We start from the raw sequence: 21,288 nt of genomic DNA, 5'->3' as shown, positions 1-21,288 counted from the left end.
ATTTGAAATGTACAATTTAGTGGCATTAATTACAACAATGTTACCCAACCATTACCACTGTTTTTAAAACTTATCATCACATCAAACAATTCCTTACCATTAAAGAGTAACTCCTGCCGAAACCGGTTTGGCTCAGTGGATAGAGCATCGGTCTGTGGACTGAAAGGTCCCAGGTTCAATTCCGATCAAGGGCATGTACCTGGGTTGCAGGCACATTCCCAGTAGGGGGTGTGCAAGAGGCAGTTGGTCAATGTTTCTCTCTCATCGACGTTTCTAACTCTCTATATCTCTCCCTTCCTCTCTGTAAAAAAATCAATAAAATATATATTTTTTTAAAAAAAAGGAGTAATTCCTAATTCCTTTCTCCTCTCAGCCCCTGATAACCTCTAACCTACTTTCTGTTTCTATGAATTAGTTTATTCGAGGTATTTCACAGAAGTGGAATGATACAATATTTTCTTTTTGTGACTGGTTTATTTCACTTTACAAGTTCTTATCTACGATCTGTGTTTTGCTTTTGAGATCCCCTCAACCTAAAATGCCACCTCTTCTCTGACAGAAATTCTCCTCACCCTTCATGGTGCATCTCAAATGTCACTTCTACCACAGAGCCACTCTCCTTTGTTCCTTTTTAAATCCTCACCGAAGATATTTTTCCGTTGATTTTTAGAGAGAGTGGAAGAGGGAAAGACAGAGGAATATTGATGTGAGAGAAACACATTGATTGGCTGTTGCCTCCTACATGTGCCCTGACCAGGACACAGGCCACGGAGGAGTCTACAACAGAGATACATGCCCTTAACCAGAATAAAACCCAGGACCCTTTGGTCCGCAGGCCAGTGCTCTATCCATTCAGCCAAATCAGCTAGATGCCAGAGCCATTCTTTATCCAACAGCCCTCACCTCCCCACCACCACCACCAAATCTGGATTTAGTCACACCTCCTTGTGCTTGCATAATGCCTGCTGTTACCTTGGGCACATCACCTGTTTCACTGTCATCCATTACAGGCAATTGTACTAGACATCTGTTTTCCACTAGACTAAGTTTCCTGAAAGGTGCACACCATGTCATATCCTTCTCTCCAATACCCCACAATCCTTATCACACAGTAGGTCTTCAACCAGAGTTTGCTGGTTCAAACTGAAAAGCTACTGATTCATCCCACCAAAGCCTACAGATCATGAGAGCTAAGGGAGGCAGGGTGGAGGGGGAATCAAGGGGAGATTTGAAGCAGACAGCCTCCCTCCTCCCACTTAACTGGTGGTGGTACTCCCCACTGCTCTAAGAAATTAAAGCAACCTCGCAAGGAAGACTCAGCAGACATGTTTGGAAATGGTGGTCAACTTAAAAGAACTGCAAGTAGTTTCAAGGTTCTCCCAGCTGCTATTAGTCAGGTATTGACCTTGGGATGTGGTCACAGGGATTATATATTTTATTTTGCCATCCACTCCCTCTAACACTCTGATACCTCTAACTATATGGGCAATAAAGAGTCTTTCATACAGCCTCTGAATATTATCTTTGAGCTCCTCTGGGAACAGCCTAGCCTCTCAATCCTCCCACTTTTCCAGTGAGTAATTCACAGTGCCTCCTCTGCAGTCCCTCTTGAAAAAGTAGTTTTTCTCTCATTATATCCAACTTCCCTCCCTGAAGCTTTTCCTAACCTTCACCATTCAGACAGAAGGTAATTTGCCTTCTCAGCTGCCTGATTTAAAAGACATGGTATATTTCAAAAAAACAGGTAGAACTAGTAAAGGTTTTGATAGTTGTGGCTTCCTCTGTGATCCCATAAGCACTACATACTCAGATTTATTATAGAACTTAGCCATTAATTTACAACTGACCACTGTACATGTCTTATCTCCCTCACTAGACTGTAAGCTTCTTAGAACTATTGCTTGTTTCCAACAAATTTCCCAGGACAGTGTGCATGCAGTAAACTACCAGCTTAAAAAAATAACAACATAAAATGAACTGTTACTTTAGGTCCCTTAGCCAATCTCAGTGACTGAGTTCAGAAGAAGAAATATTTCAGAGGTGATCAAAACCAAAAAGTCTTTATATAGTAGTCAGTTCTGTGATGCAAAGCTCAGCTGAAGGGAGTCTCAAACAAGGGTCCTTTTGACAGGGCAACTATTCCCCATGTTCCTCAGATACTCACTATGGTCAAAGTAGTAAACTTAGTTCTCCAGAATTTACTTTCCCAAGACCTGGCAGTTCAATAAATACATTCCCCAGCCCCCACTTCAATGTCTCTCCTATATCCTTCTGACCTTTAATACTGTGTAACATTAGATGAAAAATTAATTTTTTTTGGCTACTTATTTTGCAGCTGAAGAAAAAATATACTGTTTAAGGTGTTAAATATTTTTACATGCAACAAACCTGGCATGAATCTAACCTGTATGCACATTTTAGAGGTACAGGCGTAAATGTCAGTGCTATAATTTGTTATAGGTTTCTGATGACCAGCAATGAAAATGACCACGGATTCTCACAATTCAAACCACTTTTACGTAAATGTGAACTTTCCTAAAACAGCCAAGGGAAAGAACTTTCCATCTAAGCTCATAGAGTCTCTTAGAGATACTGATAGAATTGTTCACTGGCTTAGATGGTCTTTGAGAAAATCCTGAAAATATTAGCTTCTTTCTGGAACTATGCTTTGACCTTTAATAAAAATGTTCTTCAAGACACCAATTACTATTAAAATGAAAGAACAGTTTTTAATGTCTGAACCAACTGCCATTTCATATAATCAGCCCTGGTGGAGGCTATAAGTTACAAATCAGCAGCATTTAAAGAAAACATATTTGGCAACTTCACTTAAATTGCTCACTTACCAGACGTGAAGAAGAGTTATAAGAAACCATGAATTGAATGTATCAGGCATCTGACACCCTAGAAAATAACAATAAAGTATAAATATATATGGTTCCAGCAGAGAAATACTGACTACATTTTAAATACTGGTAGGAATTTGTTCAACTAAAATATATGGCAGTTATAGTACTTTCTGATTATACTATCAGAGTAGGCCAGGGAAACCACAGGACAAGACCATAAGTTGAAAGAGCATTGAATGTAGTGAGACAACCAGCCTTCTAGTCCCTGTTATTACCTTGCAGTTCAGTCTTCGGCAAATCAATTCTCTTCTCAGAACCTCAGTTTTCTCACTTTGTACACTAAGTAGCCTAAACAATTTTGATGGTTCCTTCCAACTTCCATGTAATTCTGCTATTTTTCCTTCCTGTTCTCAAATTGTCCTGGAAAACTAGGCAGATAACACCTTGTCTATTCCACTGAAGCATAGGCTTTTTTCACTTGAGCCCCACTGAGAAGTCTTAAGTTCTTCTAGTCTCCTTTCCTTAAGGGTTACCCAGTATGATTCACCTGAAATAAATTATCAGGAGAAAGAAATGGGATCTAGGAAGCTGTAGCTGAATAAGAAATCAGACCATGTCTAACAAAAGGCTGTTCATCACCTCCAGGAATGATAAAACTTGGCAGGACTTCTGGGTTTAAGATACCAAAAATCAGGTCAGTGCTCAGGCATCCAAGCCTCTCAATTTTCAGATCTCTAAGAAATGCCTCCGACTGGATGAGGGGGTCCCTCACTGAATGTACTCTCCTTATTACATGATCGGGATAAAAGCTGAAGCAAGAGGATAAAGTAAAAGAGAATCAGAGGATAGAGTCTGTCCTATGGAGCAATGACTCAAGAAATAAGTGGAATCTTCTGCCTTTCAAGAAACAATGAAGTACACAATGTACTAGATAACCAATAGGAGTTATTAGAAGAGAAAACACAGAAAAGGACCTCTGTGAGGTATACTAACACACCAAAAATAATAAAAAGCTATAATTCATTGTGGGCTTACTGTGTGCCAGACATTAATAATAGGTATTTTACATTCATTGGCTCAATGAATCGTCCTCCCAACAATCCTATGAAGTAGATATTGATATTACCCCCACTTGACAGGTGAGAAAACAGACTATTAGAGAGATCAGGACAATTGCCCAATGTCACAGCTATGAAATAAATGAGACATGTGGGATCAAATTCAGAGCTGCTTGATGCCAAATACTGTGGTCTTAATTGTCAACTCTCTCTCGAATACTAATATCAGAAACTAACATTCACTAAGGGCCCATACTACATGCTAGATCCACTTCTGGTCACGTCAATACCTTATCTCACTTAATCCTCATTTTATCCCTGAAGGTAGGCATTATAATCCTCATTCTAGAGATGAGGAAATGGGCTCAAAAAGGCTATGTAACTTGCGGGCAGCCACAATATTAATGAACTAGTGGCTGGGTTGGGGTTTAAGTCCAGGTCTGTCACAAAGTGACACCAAAATATTCTGGTGAGCTTACTGGGAGGTGCCCAGCAGCTGTCAAGTGGACTTCCTCCTGGAGCTCAGCAGGAGGGAGGTGAAGGCTGGCCTGGCTGGCCATACAGCTATTAAGACACAAGCCATCTGAGAGTGGGCCAACCACCCTCCACCTAGAACAAGAATAGCCATGAGAAACTCTCAAGCCCGGATCTGAAGTTGGGTCTTTTTTGGATGCTAGAACAAAACATTAAAAAGGGAAATTTTCTTGGAAGTCTGTCTTTCAATCTGGAAAATGAAGTTTGGCTGCTTCTAAAGGACAATCTGTTCAATTGCTACCTTTAGATCAAAGCTTCTCAGCAGCCTTCAGGAGCCTTTCCAATTTTCTCAGAGAGGGAATCAGTTCTTGGGTTGGAAAGCACAGACAGACAGGCCAGCAGCTGGACGTGGGTCACAATTTTCCTTTCTGGGGGTCGGCTCAGGGCTGAGGATGGGAAAAGAGCTGGTATATGATTGACTCCCTGTATCCATTAGGGTCAAAACAGAAACCCACAGTGTAAAGCTCTAAAAAATAAGACCACTGAATATTTGACTGTGAATAACACAAAAACACAGCAGATTCTTCAGTTCAATGAAATGAGTTTAAACACTTCAAAGTTAAAACCTGCTGTGGAGTCTTTTGCCATAATCACACTTGCTCCAATAAACACTCAGTGCATTAATTCTGAGACTAGTACTTTCTCCCTCGACACCAAATTGGAAAAAATTAAATAATTAATATAGTTGTTCTTTAATGCAGGCTCTGTGGACAAGCTGCTTGATTTAAAACCTTAACTACCTTTCAGTCACTATGTGACTCTGAGTCAAGTTACTTACTAGTAGCCTCTCAGTGCCTCAGTTTTCTTCCCTATAAAAATGGGGTGAACAGAGAACCTACCTTACAGGATTTTTGTAAGAATTAAATAAGCCCTGTAAAATGTTTAGCAAAATGATTATATTTAATAGATACTCAATACATATTCAGTATTGTTGGTATTCAGTGAGTCATTTAAACATTAGAAGTTAAATTATCTTTGGAAAAACTAATTTCAGACTGTGTCAAAAAAAATGATGAACTTCAATCATTGACTCATTCATTAAAGAGTCTCTTCTGAAAGTATTATCTCTTCAGGCCTCACAATAAAACAGTTTGCAAACAGCAATATGGAATTAAACACAAACTTTACTGATTGGCCACCTCTGATCCAAAGTGCTTTTCATAACAGAACTGATCTCTAAAAGACCAGTTAGCAAAGCACTGCCTGCTCACAGTGATCATTTATGCACAACCATGGGCTGTTAAGGTATCTCACCAGTCAGAATCCCCAATATCTAGCTCTCTGGATCAAGATCTTTGAACACTGTGGCTCTGAGATGACAGAGTCTACTTTGGCATTTTTTGGAGGCCTGTCCAAGAGGCTGATATGCATATTGTTTACTTCAAGTACACTATGGGTAAAATATCCATTCTTATACAATCTTCCTGAAATAGCACTGGCCTCGCTTTTGTTGAAGTGAGGATGACACTGATAAGCTACCTGAAGCTCTCTATCCTTTTAAACAATTACTAAACTCTCAGAACTTTAAAAAGCCAAGCCCTAAAATACCAAAAATCTAAGGGACCAATGGCCACTTGAAAGGTGTAATTCATTCCCTCTCTCCCTCTCTCTCTCTCTCTCTCTCTCTCTCTCTCTCTCTCTCTCTCTCTCTCTCTCTCTCTCTCTCTTTCTCTCTCTCCTTTTACCCCAAACCTATCTGGCCTACTCTTTAGAACCTAACATGCAAAAGAAGTCAGTCTCATTATTTTATAGATATTCTTTATCTGCCCACAAATGGTATTTTCAGATTGGCTTTATTATTATTATTATTCACTAGCCACAGTTTTTAATTTCTTTGGTTTGATTTTAAAATGTAATCTACCTACAAATGACAAAGATGGACCACAATGGAGCATAATACAAATGAATACTCTATGGCTCTAAAAAGCAATTCTCAAATTGAGTCTTAGAAAATCTGAAGTCAGAGTGAGTGTCATTAAAAAATATACTGCCTCCCTAGTTAACTACTTCAATGGACAAAGTTAGGACAAAGCCCATTGAGAATACACATTTAATATTTACAAACAACAATTTACTATACTAACAGAACATCTCATAAGCAGTTCTTATATAAGTATAATAGAATATCAAAAGATTAGATAAATTACAATTTCTAATTTGCAGTTACATTCGATCACAAATAATGTACATAGTGGGAAAACTCCTGTATTTTATTTTATTTTATTACTAGAGGCCCGACGCACAAAATTCATGCACGGATATGGTCCCTAGGCCTGTCCTGCGATCAGGGCCATTCTCCCTAGCTGCCCACAGCTGGCCCCGCCCCCTCCCACCCACCCAGTTCCCCATTCACCATTGAGTGAGTGTTGCCTGACAGCCAGAAGGGACCAGGAGGTCAGCTGTTTCTGCCCGCTTGCTGACTCCGCCCCTGCTACGGGTGGCCATCAGGCAATCGGAGCTTGCCAGCTGAGAAAAGGACCAACAGGTGGTGGTCAGTGCGCTTCATAGTGACTGGTCCAGTGGTCGTTCTGGTTATTCTGCCATTGGGGTCAATTTGCATACTACCCTTTTATTATATAGGATTACTAGAGGCCTGTTGCATGGATTCATGAACAGGGGGTGGGGTCCCTCAGCCTGGTCTGTGCCCTCTAGCAATCTGGGACCTCTGGAGGGGGTGTTGGGGCCTAAACCGGCAGTCAGACATCCCCTGAGGGATGTAGCAGGTGCCAAACAGCAGGCGGCCAGGGAGGAGCCCAAGCCAGGGCTGGGGTTGGGCCACTCGCGCTCATCCCAGCCCGCTGTGCCTGCAGCCACCACTTGGCAGCACTGCCATGAAGTTGGGAGAGGCTCCCAACGCCACAGCAGCTGCGCTCACAGCCGTGAGCCCAGCTTCTGGCTGAGCAGCACTCCCCCTGTGGGAGCACACTGACCACCAGGGGGCAAGCTCCTGGTGGCACATGATAGCAACTGGTCGACTGGTTGTTCCAGTTATAAGGTTGCTAAGGCTTTTATATAGAAAGATTTTTTTTTAATACCAGGTATTTAATAATTTTTAAAATTGAGTTCCGAGAGGGAGGGAGAGGGAAAGAGATAGAAATATCAATGATGGAAGAGAATCACCAGTTGCCTCCTGCATGCCCCCCACTGGGGAACAAGCCCACAACTCAGGCATGTGCCCCTGACCAGAATCAAACCCAGGACCCTTCAGTCCACAGGCTGATGCTCTATCCACTGAGCCAAACCAGCCAGGGCTTGAATTTTAAACTAGATGACACAGGGTCAAGGCTTGACTATGCAACTTTGGGCAAATTACTTAGCCTCTTTACCATTTCAACTGTTCCTGAAAACAAAACAAAAATGAACTTAAACATGTCTCATTATTCAATATTCTAATATTAACTCAAGAATTTTCAATAATGAGGACTGGCTAAGACAAAGATAACTAGTAAACATCATTTCAAAATAATTATAATAAAATTTGAGTTATTTATTGAATCAAATATTAAATAGGTGTCTTAGAATGAGGTTTTAAAATCTAATGAAAAATATGTAAGCACATGGATTCAGGAAGCTACTTAAGAAAAATCCAGTTACTAATATTTTTAGTTTCTTCATCAGATAAAGAATTTTTTTCTTTCAGACTAAATGAGAAACTATTAAGATTGAAAGAAGCAGGAAAGTTTATTTTCTTTACTATGAATAAATAAGAAATGGCCTGGCCAGTATGGCTCATTTGGTTGGGTGTCATCCTGTGCACTAAGACAGCAGTCGCCAACCTTTTAAACCTCATGGACCACCAGTTGGCAACCGCTACACTAGGAGGTTGCCAGATCAATTTCCAGTCAGGGGTATGTGTTCCAGTTACAGACTCCAACCCCAGTAGGGGTATAGGGATGTGTAGGAAGCAGCCAACTGATGTTTCTTTCCCTCTCTCTCTCTCTCCCCCCTCCTCCGTTCCCCTCTCTCCAAAAATCAGTAAACTATTCTCTTAAAAACTAATAAATGGAAAGTGGATACTAAATCAGGATGACAACTTATTATGATATTTTTAAATTTATAAGTAGTAGTAAAAACAAACAAAACTTGCATTTGGTTTAAAAACACACACACACACACACACACACACACACACACACACACACACAAAACAGCCCTCGCTGCTTTGGCTCAGTGGATAGAGCTTTGGCCTGTGGTTTGGAGGGTCCTGGGTTCAATTCTGGTCAAGGGCACATGCCCAGATTGCAGGCTCAATCCCCAGTAGGGGGTGTGCAGGAGACAGCTGATCAATGATTCTCTCTCATCTCTTTCCCCATTGCTTCTTCTCTGGAATTAATAAAAATATATTTAAAAACAAAACAAAAGAAGCACTAGGCATTGGGCATGACTATCCACTATGACCTACCTGCCCAGTTAGGAATTTATCAGATCACCCTGTGAGGTTATTTTCCCTTCCTCTCTGAAATCAATAAAAATAAAATAAAATAAAATAAAATAAAATAAAATAAAATAAAATAAAATAAAATAAAATAGTACCCAGCCAACATGGCTCAATGGTTGAGTGTCAACCTATGAACTAGGAAGTCACAGTTCGATTCCTGGTGCGGGCATATGCCCAGGTTGCAGACTCAATTCCCAATGGAGGAGTGTACAGGAGGCAGCCGATCAAAGATTCTCTCTCATCATTGATGTTTCTATCTCTCTCTCCCTCCCCCTTCCTTTCTGAAATCAATAAAAATATATTTGTTTAAAAACTGCATATAGCTTTATTATTAAAATAATTATATACAAATATAGTATTTGCTATCTGTGAATAATACCGTGTGTGTGTGTGCATGTGTGTACACGCGTGTGTGTGTATAATATATATATATATTTAGCTATTTGTTGTTTTGAGGATAATGGCTATTACGATAGATCTGCTTAGGTACACATTTCCTCCCAAAATCTGTGTAACTAGAAATGGCTTAACTTTCTCAATGACTTTACAAGTACCTGCTTCAATTAACTTTATAACAGTTTATAATATCAAAATGGATACTTTATATAATCAAAGGCTAATGGTGGTCTAAGCCAGTAAAACCCTTTTGAAAAGTAATTTATCAATGTGATATGAATAATAAAACTGTATGTGACTTTTGACCCAATAGTCCTTCAAGAGAAAGAAGAAAAGGTCATAAGGCACAATCCTGGGTTAACTAAAACAACTAAAACCTAGAAATAAAAGAGGACCAAGTGGCAAAAAGTTGACTCAAAATGTTAAGCAAAACATCCAGAATGTAAATCAAGAACTAGATCAGCGATTTTTAACCAGTGGGCCACAAGAATTTTTAGCCAAGACCGGTTTGGCTCAATGGATAGAGCGTCGGCTTGGGGACTGAAGGGTCCCGGGTTCGATTCCGGTCAAGGGCATGTACCTTGGTTGCGGGCATATCCCCAGTAGGGGGTGTGCAAGAGGCAGCTGATCGATGACTCTCTCTCATCGATGTTTCTAACTCTCTATCTCTCTTCCTTCTTCTCTGTACAAAATCAATAAAATATATTTAAAAAAAAAAAAAGAATTTTTAAAACATATGATACCTGCCCTAACTGGTTTTTCTCAGTGGATAGAGCCTGTGGACTGAAGGGTCCCAGGTTCAATACCAGTCAAGGGCACATGCCCGGGTTGTGGGCTCAATCCCCAGTAGGGAGCGTGCAGGAGGCAGCCAATCAATGACTCTCTCATCGATGTTTCTATCTCTCTCTCTTATTCTCCCTTCTTCTCTGAAATAAATAAAAATTAAAAATAATAATTAATTAACTAACTAATTAATTAATTACAGCTAAAAAAAAAAATACGATACCTGACTATTTAGTCAGGGGCACTGACCTCTTTCCCCTTGGATGGTCAAAAAACTGACACATGGTATGAATGATCAAAATTATACCCATCTTTTTTTGTCAGATGAGCAAAAAATGTCTTTTGGTCTGCTGCAGAACTTTAGTAATTATTTTTCGTGTATCATGAGATGAAAAAGGTTAAAAAATTCTGTATTATTCAAATTTTTAGATTTCCCCCCCACACACACACAGTTAAAATGTTTTAAGTATAGGGTTCTCTGATCTTTGTTGATTATATTAAAAGGAAAAAAATAGCAGCTTTTATTATACATGTTGTGAAGAAAAAATGATTTCATTAGTTACTTAAAAAAATCAATCCTATTAAAACATAATCATAAAAATAAAAAGTAGATTCGTTTTCCTTTTTAGAACTATCGAAAACAGCAACTTACTTAGAAAGAATTCCTCGAAGTCAGTTTTCTTCACACAGCTAGTATACATTCGTAGGGCTGCAATCTTAATCTTCTAGACAAAGAAAACAAAACCAAACTCAAGACATGACCAAGTGGATAATCTTAGGCGAAGGTCACAGAACCTTAAATTTCTTCTACTAGAAGGACGGATGCAAACTTGTCTCTACGAAATTTAATAGCTAAACAAACAAATACCGTATTTTTCGGACCATAAGACGCACTTTTTCCCCCCCAGAAGTGGGGGGGGAAAAGTCCCTGCGTCTTATGGTCCAAATATAGCCTACACATATACTTTTAAAAAAAAAGTTTTTTTACTTGCCCGGCTCTGTGTGGTCTCTGTGTGCTTGCCCGGCTCTAAAATGGTTCTAAATGCTGCTGTTTACTTTACAGGGTTGATTACATGTGTTTATGACTGTGATGTTGGGTTTTAATGCACATAAAATATTTTAGGACACTATTTGTTTCAGAATCTTTTTTTCTTCATTTCCCTTCTCTAAAAACTGGTGCGTCTTATGGTCCGGTGCGTCTTATGGTCCGAAAAATACGGCACTTATCTCTACTCCTAAAGCTACTCATTCATACAGACTCCACACAAGTTGCACATTTAGGACTTTAGCATGAAAATGTCAAAAAGGTTTTTCCAATATTTAAATAAAATCTCTCCTTTAAGTCAAGCCCATTTCACCACAGGTAAGCCTCTAAACCACTGTACAGCATCAGCCACATTTGCTTTTTCATTTGAAATCCTTTATATAAAAATTACCCAGCCGAAACTGGTCTAGTTCAGTGGATAGAGCGTTGGCCTGTGGACTGAAGGGTCCCAGGTTCGATTCCGGTCAAGGACATATACCTTGGTTACGGGCACATCCCCAGTGGGGGGTGTCCAAGAGGCAGTTGATTGATGTTTCTCTCTCATCGATGTTTCTAGCTTTCTATCCCTCTCTCTTCCTCCCTGTAAAAATTCAATTAATATATATATTACGATATTTAAAAAATTACCCATTCTCCTGACCAAAATCAATTAAACAAACAAGTAAAAGCCATAATCCTTCAATCTTTCCTCAGAGGCACAACTACCTATTCCATGAGTGTTTTTTTCCTTTGGAGAAGAGGTCATTTTTTTCTGTATTTCTCTTGCTGATTAACAGACTGTATTTATAAATAAGAGCTTCTAATGAATATAAAATATAGCAGGACTGACTGACATTTTAGTATTCTCCAAAGCATTAAGAATTTATGTGAAATTTTGATCTTACTGGTGGTTTTAATCTATTCACTGAGATATATACTTAAGATTTGTATATTTATTATATGTACATTATGCCTTAATGAAAATAAAACTAAAAATAAAAAGATAAGTTTTTTTAAGAATTGAATTGTAGGTCTGAAGATCAACTTAGTACTAACTAAACAGGTATTTCCCATGTAGAGATTTTCAAAATACTTCCTTAAGGATAAATTAAATAAACTAGCACATCAACAAAAGGCTTATAACAGCTTATTTACATTTTTTTTTTTTTTTTAAGAACTAGCAGCCCAGTGCATAAAATTCGTGCACAGGTAGGGTCCCTAGGCCTAGCTGATGATCAGAGCCGATCAGGGCCTTCCAGCTCAGACTGGGGCCTTCCTTCGCCGGCTGCCGGCCAGGGCCTTCCTTTGTTCCACGCCACCCCCGGTGGTCAGCACACATCATAGCAAGCAATCAAACTTCTGGTCTCTTGGTCCAACTCCCAAGGAGATACTTTGCAGATTAGCCTTTTATATATATAGAAGATAGTTAAAAAGAGAGAAAAGAGAAACATCAATGTGAAAGCACAACATGGACTTGCTACCTCCTACACGCCCCCTACCAGGGATCAAGCCCACAATTCGTGCATGTGACTTGACCACATATTGAACCAGCAATCTTTTGGTGCATGGGATGGCACCCAACCAACTAAGCCATACTGGCCAGGGTAAAGCTTATTTATTCTTAATATGACAGAGGAAATTTAAACTCAAATATGCACAAACTGAAAATGACATAGCAACTAAAGGAAAACCAATTTATAATTTTAGTAGAGGTATGTTACTAAGGTTCAAAGTCACCAAGGATATATTATATATCCAATACTACGTAATCTTCCCTATACTCTCTAGAATCAAAACAGCAGTCTTTGATGAGCAGAAATACCCATAATAAATTAAGGAAGGATTATGTCTCTGATTAAGATTTTTTTAATTTGCTAATTTGAGGATTGTCATGATTTCAAGGTTTTTAGTCTAAAGCTCACATAAGGGAAAATGGAACAGAACATTGTGGACGAAAGGGGACAAATTTGACCTGACAAGCTCAGGAGAGGCCTGCATAGCAGTCTTGCAAACTCAGAAACCTAAAGTAGCCAAATGATGGTCTGAGATTAAACTTTAACTAAACGCAGTTATGGTGGGCAGTTACATACTATCTTCACTGACAAGGTCAACCTTTACCTTAACTGAGTCTGTCTTTTTGCATCTATGATATGATAACATACCCTTGAAATGCCTGGGTAACTTGTAACTTCCCTTTTTCTGGAGCCTCTGGGGCACAACCTAATGTGGTGGGCACCAGGACAGATGCCACAAATTCCTTCATTATCATGTTAATTGTTCTTGCACCCACCTAAGTATGTGTCCGTCATTTCACTTTTTATCCAATCCCAGGGGTTTTCCCAGCTTTGCTTTATCCCACCTCCTTAATTTATCACCAGTGAATTTCATGTAGCCCACCTATGTCCCTCCTTTGATTGCAATGTATAATACAAATGTAACCCACCATTCTCCGGAGCATTATCTCAATTCGTTGAGGTTCTTCTTCCCGGCATATGTCAACAGTTTGGCTCAAATAAACTCACAAAAATTCTTTACAGGTTTCAATGGTTTTTTATGTTAATAATATGTTAACAAGCAGATATTGATATACCTTTACAATGAGTAAATCAGAATTGGAAGCCCACAGTTAAACAAAGCCCGAGCAAATTAAAACTAAAAGCAAGCAGAAATAAAGATATAATAAAGAGTAAGAGCAGAAATCAACAAAATTGAAAACATAAAAATAATATAGAAAGTCAAAGAAGCCAAAGCTGGTTCTTAAATACCAGTAAAATCAATAAAACTTTAGTCAGACTGTTAAAGAAAAAGAAAAAAGAGAGAGAAGATACAAATTACCAACATCAGGAATCAGAGGGGACATCACAAATCCTAAAGATATTATTATAATAATAAGAAAATATTAGGAATAACTTTAGATCAATATATTTGATTACCTAGATGAAATGAACAAATTCCTTGAAAGTTATAAACTACCAAACAAAGCTCACTAAAATAAAATAAAAATAACATGAATAGTCCTGTACCTACTAAAGTACTTAGATTTGGGGGGAGGGGAGACGGAAGACACACAAAAAAAGTTTCCCACAAAGAAAACTTGAGGCTCAGACTTCACTACAGGATTCAACCAAACATTAAAGTAATGATACCAAATCTACACACTCTTCAAGAAAACAGGAGGAAAGAACACTTCCCAATAGTACTCTGATAGCAAAACCAAAACTATAAAACCAGAGCCTTCATGAATGAAGATACAAAAGTCCTCAACAAAGTATCAACAAATAGAATACATCAATATTTAAAAAGGACAATACATCAGGATCAAGTGTTATTTCTCCCAAGAATGCAAAATTGATTCAGCATTTGCAAATAAATCAGTGTAATTCACATTAGTAGGCTAAACCCAAGTCTATCTAACTTCATTAACACCTTCAGGTTCTTGGCAGTATCTGATACAGAACATATTTTGGGAAGCAATGGTCCTTGCCATCACCAAACTAATGATATCCTAGTGATATCATTATCCTCATACTTTGGCCGTGACAAGCCTACTCCTATCCTTGAGACAGGGAGTTTAGGACACCTGTTAGCTCTTCACTTCATTTGACAAATAATTTATTGAGTATCTAATTCAATGCCTGTCACTGATTTGGATGCTGGGAATAGAGCAGTAAAAACAAACAAATAAATAAAAACAAAAACAAAAAAAACAGAAGAAAAAAAAAAGAAAAAACCTCCTGCTTTCATAGACTTATGGCCTATTCAACTATAAACACATAATTTTAAGTAAAATTCCTAGTAGTCATTTCTTGATTTTTTTAAAACTGCAGTTCCCTACAGATCCTTATATAGAGAGTCCTCTGGGTACATAATTAATCACCCTGCCCAAGGAAAGGCAGACTTTTGCCCAAGGCCCAAATCTTTCCTTGAGAAGGAGGTTCCCCCCCACAACATGTTCATGAAAAAAGCATTCATTACAAATAATGAAGACTTCACCAGATTGGCCAGGTATTTATACAGTGCTCATTCTATGGCAATCAGGAGCATTTTATAGTTCCTCACTTTTCCTAAGGCAAAGCCAAGCCTTTATACTTGGGTGAGCCATTTTCCTGGACAAATCTCTAAAGCAAGTCCCTTGAGACATCATACAGGGACTGGAAATAACAACTTGGGGAAAGAGCCTCTTTAAGATTCATGTGTTAATATAAGTTAAGGAGGTAGTTGGAATAAATTTCCACCCAGTCAATATGTACTACTTGTTCTGGTCCTCAGATAACTTTGTGTTTATTTCATTCTAACTATGGAAGTCCTCATTGGTCTACTTGACTAAAGCAAAAACACTTAAGACAGCTTTAGGAAATGAAAATCAGCTCTCCCACTAACATGCATTTTGTTCCATACTACAAGATGAAAAACAAATCTAGAAAAAGGCTTACGCTAGGGGAAGGAACTTAGAAGTCATTTGAACCTTCTACTCTGTACTGGAATTCCTTCTACAGCATTCCTGATTCACGGTCAACCATCTGGGCCCCGATTCAGATAAGTCCAATGACCTTATGAAGCTACCTATCCCACTGGAGGACAATTCTCGTTTGATTTTTGTTTATTGAACTTAAATCTGCTTTATGTAACATTTATTAAACATCACCTGTCCACTAGTCTCTTCATTTTTTTTTATATCTGCCCTTCAAATATCTGAGAAGAACCATCATGTCTTTCCTTTTCCAGGCTAAACATCCTTATTTCCTTCATTCAACATGGTTTCTAAAGCCTTCACATGGCTCAGTCCCTACTCCTAAATGCATTCTAGTTTGTCAGTATCCTTCAGAACGGGATTAATTTTTTGACTTAATGCTAATCTGGAAGCTGCCTATTCCATGACATATCTATGACATCTGGTAAATGTTGTCTTTGTCTTACCTGATATTGCTACATAAAAATAATGAAAAAGAATAGTCATTCAGGATAGTCAAATAGGTAAGGAAAAGCTACATTTAAATTCTTAAATATGAATCTAGAATAAAAATGGAACTCCACAGGAAAACATTACAGAAAAAGATGGAGGGACACGGTTGACACTGCTGATGTGAACAGACAGCAGGCATGTTTCTCCCTAATCAAAGGCATGTAAAAACACAAAAATCAAAGAATATTGCCAGTGCAATACCAAGCAAGGGTCCAGCCATCCATTTCAGGGCTCATAATCTTTCAAAATGGAAAGATAGACCTGCATTTTCCCACCTAATTTATACTAGAATGTCATACTTTGATGTCACAAATTAAAAGTGGTTATAGCAGACAGATACTGCCACATCACAAAAGTTTTTTAAAATGCAAATATTAGAGGTCACAGGGGAATCAAGAAAAATCAGAGGCTAACTTAAGCTAAAGCGTGAAGAAATTTTCTGGTAATTTAGTGATCTTCCAAATGGTAGCCAACTTTTCCTCTGAAATTATAAAAAACACACTAGACAAAGAATATAGTAGCAATCAAGTGGGACCTAATCATCAAGAAATGAATAAATTTTTTTCTTTTCCTTCTTTCTGTTATCATTTCCCTTTCCTCTTAACTAATTTCTAATTTCAAAAAAAAACACCACATTTTAAGCTTTTCAATCCAAATGCCATAATCATAACCATTTATTTTAATAGGGGAAAAGATTCTGGTTAATAACATTACCAAATATACCAATGATTATAAATTGTTAAAGAATTAAGATATAAAAAAGATAGCTTTCATAACTATTACTTCTTTGATGATTTAAGAAGTTGCTTCAGAACTTCAGGGTCTAGTATGTGTGTTATTTTCTTTATTTTCAAAGCCCCTTATTGGAATCACTGTTCACTTTTCAGAATTTATGTAACAGGGAGATTATAGAGAAAAGCCTGTATTTACTACAGTGAGAATCATTAGGAAGAGGACCAGACATTCTAAGAAGAAACTAAAAGAAGTCTAATAAAACTGAAATTCTAATTTGAATCCAACTCGTTAAAATTGTTAACTGGAATTATCTGGTAATTTGGGCAAAGAAAGCTATGTTATCTAAAAAAATATTGGCTTCCTTTGATTAATATATTCACTTATAATTAATTAGGCTTATCCAACATCCTAGCAATTTCAAAAGGCACTTCTGCCATAATGGTAGAAAGAAACTGGTAGTATTAGAAAATAAGAAAAAATGGAATGGCCAATGATTTACTATTGTACTTTAATTCTTAGAGGCATTGTTTAAAAAACCTAGGGGCAGTAGACACCTGATGCAGAGAAAATATTCATTAACTTACAGCAACTACTATATAGCAGATAACATGTTAGGCCAAAAGTTGACTAGGAATGGTACAGTTAGTAAATATCCCTCCACAATAAGAATTATCATAAATCATAGGGATTATTAGTTAATTTAAAAGATGATTTTATTAGTGAAATTTTAAAGAAAGTCATTACAATGACCTAGTGAAAAATCACTCATAAATATGGAGAGAGTAATGTTTCCTTAAGAACACTCTCCATCAGAACATCTGGCCCATGTAATTCCTTAGAACTCATCTGCATGACATATCATGTAGCAAGAACCTGGAAAGGGCAGTGTTATTGGCTTGCTGTGACTGAGATTGTTCTAAGGAATCAAGTGAAGGGAGTAGAGGGAACATTTCAGCCCTTCATGTTGTATAGATCTGACTTAGAAAGGGGTCAGGGGATAACAACACATTCTGAAGCTCTCAAAATAATGTGTGAATTTCACAAAAGCAAAGCAGAAAATTTAAAAAAAAAAAAAATTTTCTGCAAGGAACAGAAAGTACAAAGCCCAAAAGAGAAAAAAAAAAAAAAGAAAAAAAAAAAAGGAGAATTTAAAAGACTTTACCCATTTACTGTATTTCAAAGGTCCTGTGAATCCCATGGCTTCTATTATCTTCGTGAAAGCACCAACCTTCTCCTCAACTGGCTGTGGGAAATCCTTGGTGGTAGAAAGCTATTTAGCAAAAAGAAGGGGACCAAAATTAGTGGCAAAAAAAAATTAGTTTTAATGCTTTTGTTGCACATTAGGTCTAAGGGCATTTTATTGCTTAGATTTTTTTTTTTCCACCTAGAATTTATTTTTTGTTAATCCTCATCCAAGGATATTTTGCCATTGATTTTTAGAGAGAGTGGACAAGAGGGAGGAAGTGGGATGGGGGAAAGGGGAAGAAAAACATTTGATTGGTTTCCTCCTGCATGCACTCCAATGGAGGCCCTGGGATCGATCCTGCAACCCAGGTACATGCCCTTCTGTGCACGGGCTGATGTTCTAACAATTAAGCAACACCTGCCAGGGCTAGAACTTTTTATTCTGATTTTTCTGGTTATCTTATTACTTAATGCAAACATATCTGGAACTCTATGTAATATATGCTCTGGAATTTCAAGAGACATATTTACCTCAATGACCATATGCCTATGAACCCATGTCTAAGAAATGATCGATTCTTGGTAACAAAATAAAAGTTCTATAAAAAAAGGTACTTCTAGCCGAGACCGGTTTGGCTCAATGGATAGAGCGTCAGCTTGGGGACTGAAGGGTCCCAGGTTCGATTCCGGTCAAGGGCATGTACCTTGGTTGCGGGCACATCCTCAGTAGGGAGTGTGCAAGAGGCAGCTGATCAATGACTCTCTCTCATCGATGTTTCTAACTCTCTCTCTCCCTTCCTCTCTGTACAAAATCAATAAAATATATTTTAAAATAAATAAATAAATAAATAAATAAATAAATAAATAAAGGTACTTCTAAAAGGAAATCTTTACCCCCCACCCCATACACACACACATTTCCCAAAGAATAATTATAAGAAGAGGAATGTGTTCTATGTTTTTTAACATAACAGGAAAAGGAAAGAAAAATATGTCTGAAAGCAGTCAAATAAGCAATAGATAAATGTTTTTTGCATTTTCTTAGTATAACAAATTTTATTAATGATTATATTGATAGAAGACATAAGTCTTGACGTTTGCAAATAAACTCCAAGGAAAACCTGTTCTAATGCTAAGCCTCTCCAAATGAAGGCAGGCTATATAATCGATAAATTGTCTGAAAGTTAAATATTACCTGATTTTTAACAAGTAAAAATTCAGAAAGACTTATTTCTCTAAAGTTTTGTCCAGGCAAGACAGCATAATGTAAGAAACAAAAGACATGAAATCAGAAGCTTTAGGTTCAAATACTCAGTTGGTCTGTTACTTACCATCCTTGTGACCTTGAGCAAGTCACTTCAGTTTCCTGAGCCTCAACCTTCTGCATTGAATAAAATTCCTTGCTCATCCAGCTAACAGTTTTGCTGAGACTTAAATAAGAACACCCATGTGAAAGCACTCAATAAACACAGAAAGCACTAATAATGCTCACCTTATTCGTAGTGTGATACTTCCTACTCAGCTGTATGTCTATTCCAGAAATCTGTTCTGATCCACCACATGCTAAGGACTGGCTCATTTGGGGCCCCTTGAGGATTTAAAAAAAAATAACACAGATGTAAGCAACACTGAGCAGTCACTTACAGGGTTAATCTAACTAGAGCTGCTTTAAAGTAAAGACTAGAATCTTTCCAACCTTGCTTAATCCAGTTCCTGGTGATCTGGTCACCAAGAAGATTCAAGACTGGCACCTAGAATATTGTCGGGTATATGGTAAGTACCTGTTGAATACTTGGATAAATAAAAGGATTCTGCCCTGGAAACCTGGAACTAAATAAGTATGAGTCAACTCTAAGAACTAGAACTGCAATAAATACCTACTTAAACATTGGCAGCAGTGCAGTATACAGGGGGGAGGGAGGAACCAATGATTTTCACATCAGTCAATTTTAAGTTTAAAACCTGCTTTTGTCACTTATAAGCTAGGTGGCCTTGAGGAAGTTACTGAAACTCAGCTGTAATGATTGAAGGAAATAATACAATAGTCCCCCCTTATCTGTGGTTTCACCTTGAGGGGTTTAAGCTACCTGAGAAGAATGCAATCAAAATATATTAAGTGGAAAATTCCATAAATAAATAATTGTTAAGTTTTAAATTGCATATCTACCGATCTCATGCCTTTCCACTCCATCCCACCGAGGGCATGAGTCATCCCTTTGTCCAGTGTATACATACTGTATATGCTATCTGCCCTGTAGTCATACTGGTCATCAGATAGACTGTCACAGTATCACAGTGCTTGTGTTAAGTGATCCTTATTTTACTTAATAATGGCCCTAAAGCATAAGAACAGTGATGCTGGCAATTCAGATATGCCAAAGAGATACCATAAAGTGCTTTTTTTAAAGAGAAAAGGTGACTATATAGTACAAAGAGATACTTTGAGAGAGACCACATTCACATAACTTTTATTACAGTATAGTTATAATCATTCTATTTTTTTATTAGTTATTAGAGGCCTGGTGCACGAAATTCGTGCACGGGGGTTTGGGGGTGTCCCTCAGCCAAGCTTGCACCCTCTTCAATATGACACCCCTCAAGAGATGTCCAACTGCCCACCAGGATAGGACCTACCGTATTTTTCGGACCATAAGACGCACCGGACCATAAGACGCACCAGTTTTTAGAGAAGGGAAATGAAGAAAAAAAGATTCTGAAACAAATAGTGTCCTAAAATATTTTATGTGCATTAAAACCCAACATCACAGTCATAAACACATGTAATCAACCCTGTAAAGTAAACAGCAGCATTTAGAACCATTTTAGAGCCGGGCAAGCACACAGAGACCACACAGAGCCAGGCAAGTAAAAAAACTTTTTTTTAAAAGTATATGTGTAGGCTATATTTGGACCATAAGACGCAGGGACTTTTCCCCCCCACTTCTGGGGGGGAAAAAGTGCGTCTTATGGTCCGAAAAATACGGTAAATAGGCAGTTGGACATCCCTCTCACAATCCAAGGCTGCTGGCTCCTAAATGCTCACCTGCCTGCCTTCCTGATTGCCCCTAACCTCTTCTGCCTGCCAGCCTGATCACCCCCTAACCACTCCCCTGACAGCCTGACTGATGCCTAACTGCTCCCCTTGCCAGCCTGATTGCCCCTAACTGCCCTCCTCTGCCAACCTGGTCACCCCTAAATACCCTCCCATGCAAGCCTGGTCCCCCCCAAATGCCCTCCCCTGCCAACCTGGTCACCCCTAACAGCGCTCCCTTGCAGGCCTGGTCACCCCCAACTGCCCTCCCCTGCAGGTCTGGTACACCCCA

At 38.3% G+C, this 21,288-nt stretch overlaps 1 protein-coding gene across 4 annotated transcripts in view; it reads right to left on the bottom strand.

The window, feature by feature from the left end:
- LOC118707353 (ubiquinol-cytochrome-c reductase complex assembly factor 1) overlaps positions 1-21,288 on the bottom strand; it is a 106,952-nt gene that overhangs the window by 63,545 nt on the left and 22,119 nt on the right. For 3 of the 4 annotated variants that reach the window (XM_036417493.2, XM_036417495.2, XM_036417491.2), the window contains 4 exons: positions 19,458-19,553; positions 17,943-18,050; positions 10,711-10,783; positions 2,847-2,904 (listed from right to left, as the gene is read on the bottom strand). In XM_036417493.2, coding sequence (XP_036273386.1) covers positions 2,847-2,904; positions 10,711-10,783; positions 17,943-18,050; positions 19,458-19,553 — 335 coding nt within the window. The remainder of the gene's footprint in view (positions 1-2,846; positions 2,905-10,710; positions 10,784-17,942; positions 18,051-19,457; positions 19,554-21,288) is intronic. The other variant, XM_036417494.2, reaches the window with a different exon arrangement.

Source organism: Pipistrellus kuhlii, unplaced genomic scaffold, assembly GCF_014108245.1.
Source record: "Pipistrellus kuhlii isolate mPipKuh1 unplaced genomic scaffold, mPipKuh1.p scaffold_m20_p_6, whole genome shotgun sequence".
Classification (NCBI taxonomy): domain Eukaryota; kingdom Metazoa; phylum Chordata; class Mammalia; order Chiroptera; family Vespertilionidae; genus Pipistrellus; species Pipistrellus kuhlii.
This window is presented reverse-complemented; position numbering and strand designations above follow the sequence as displayed.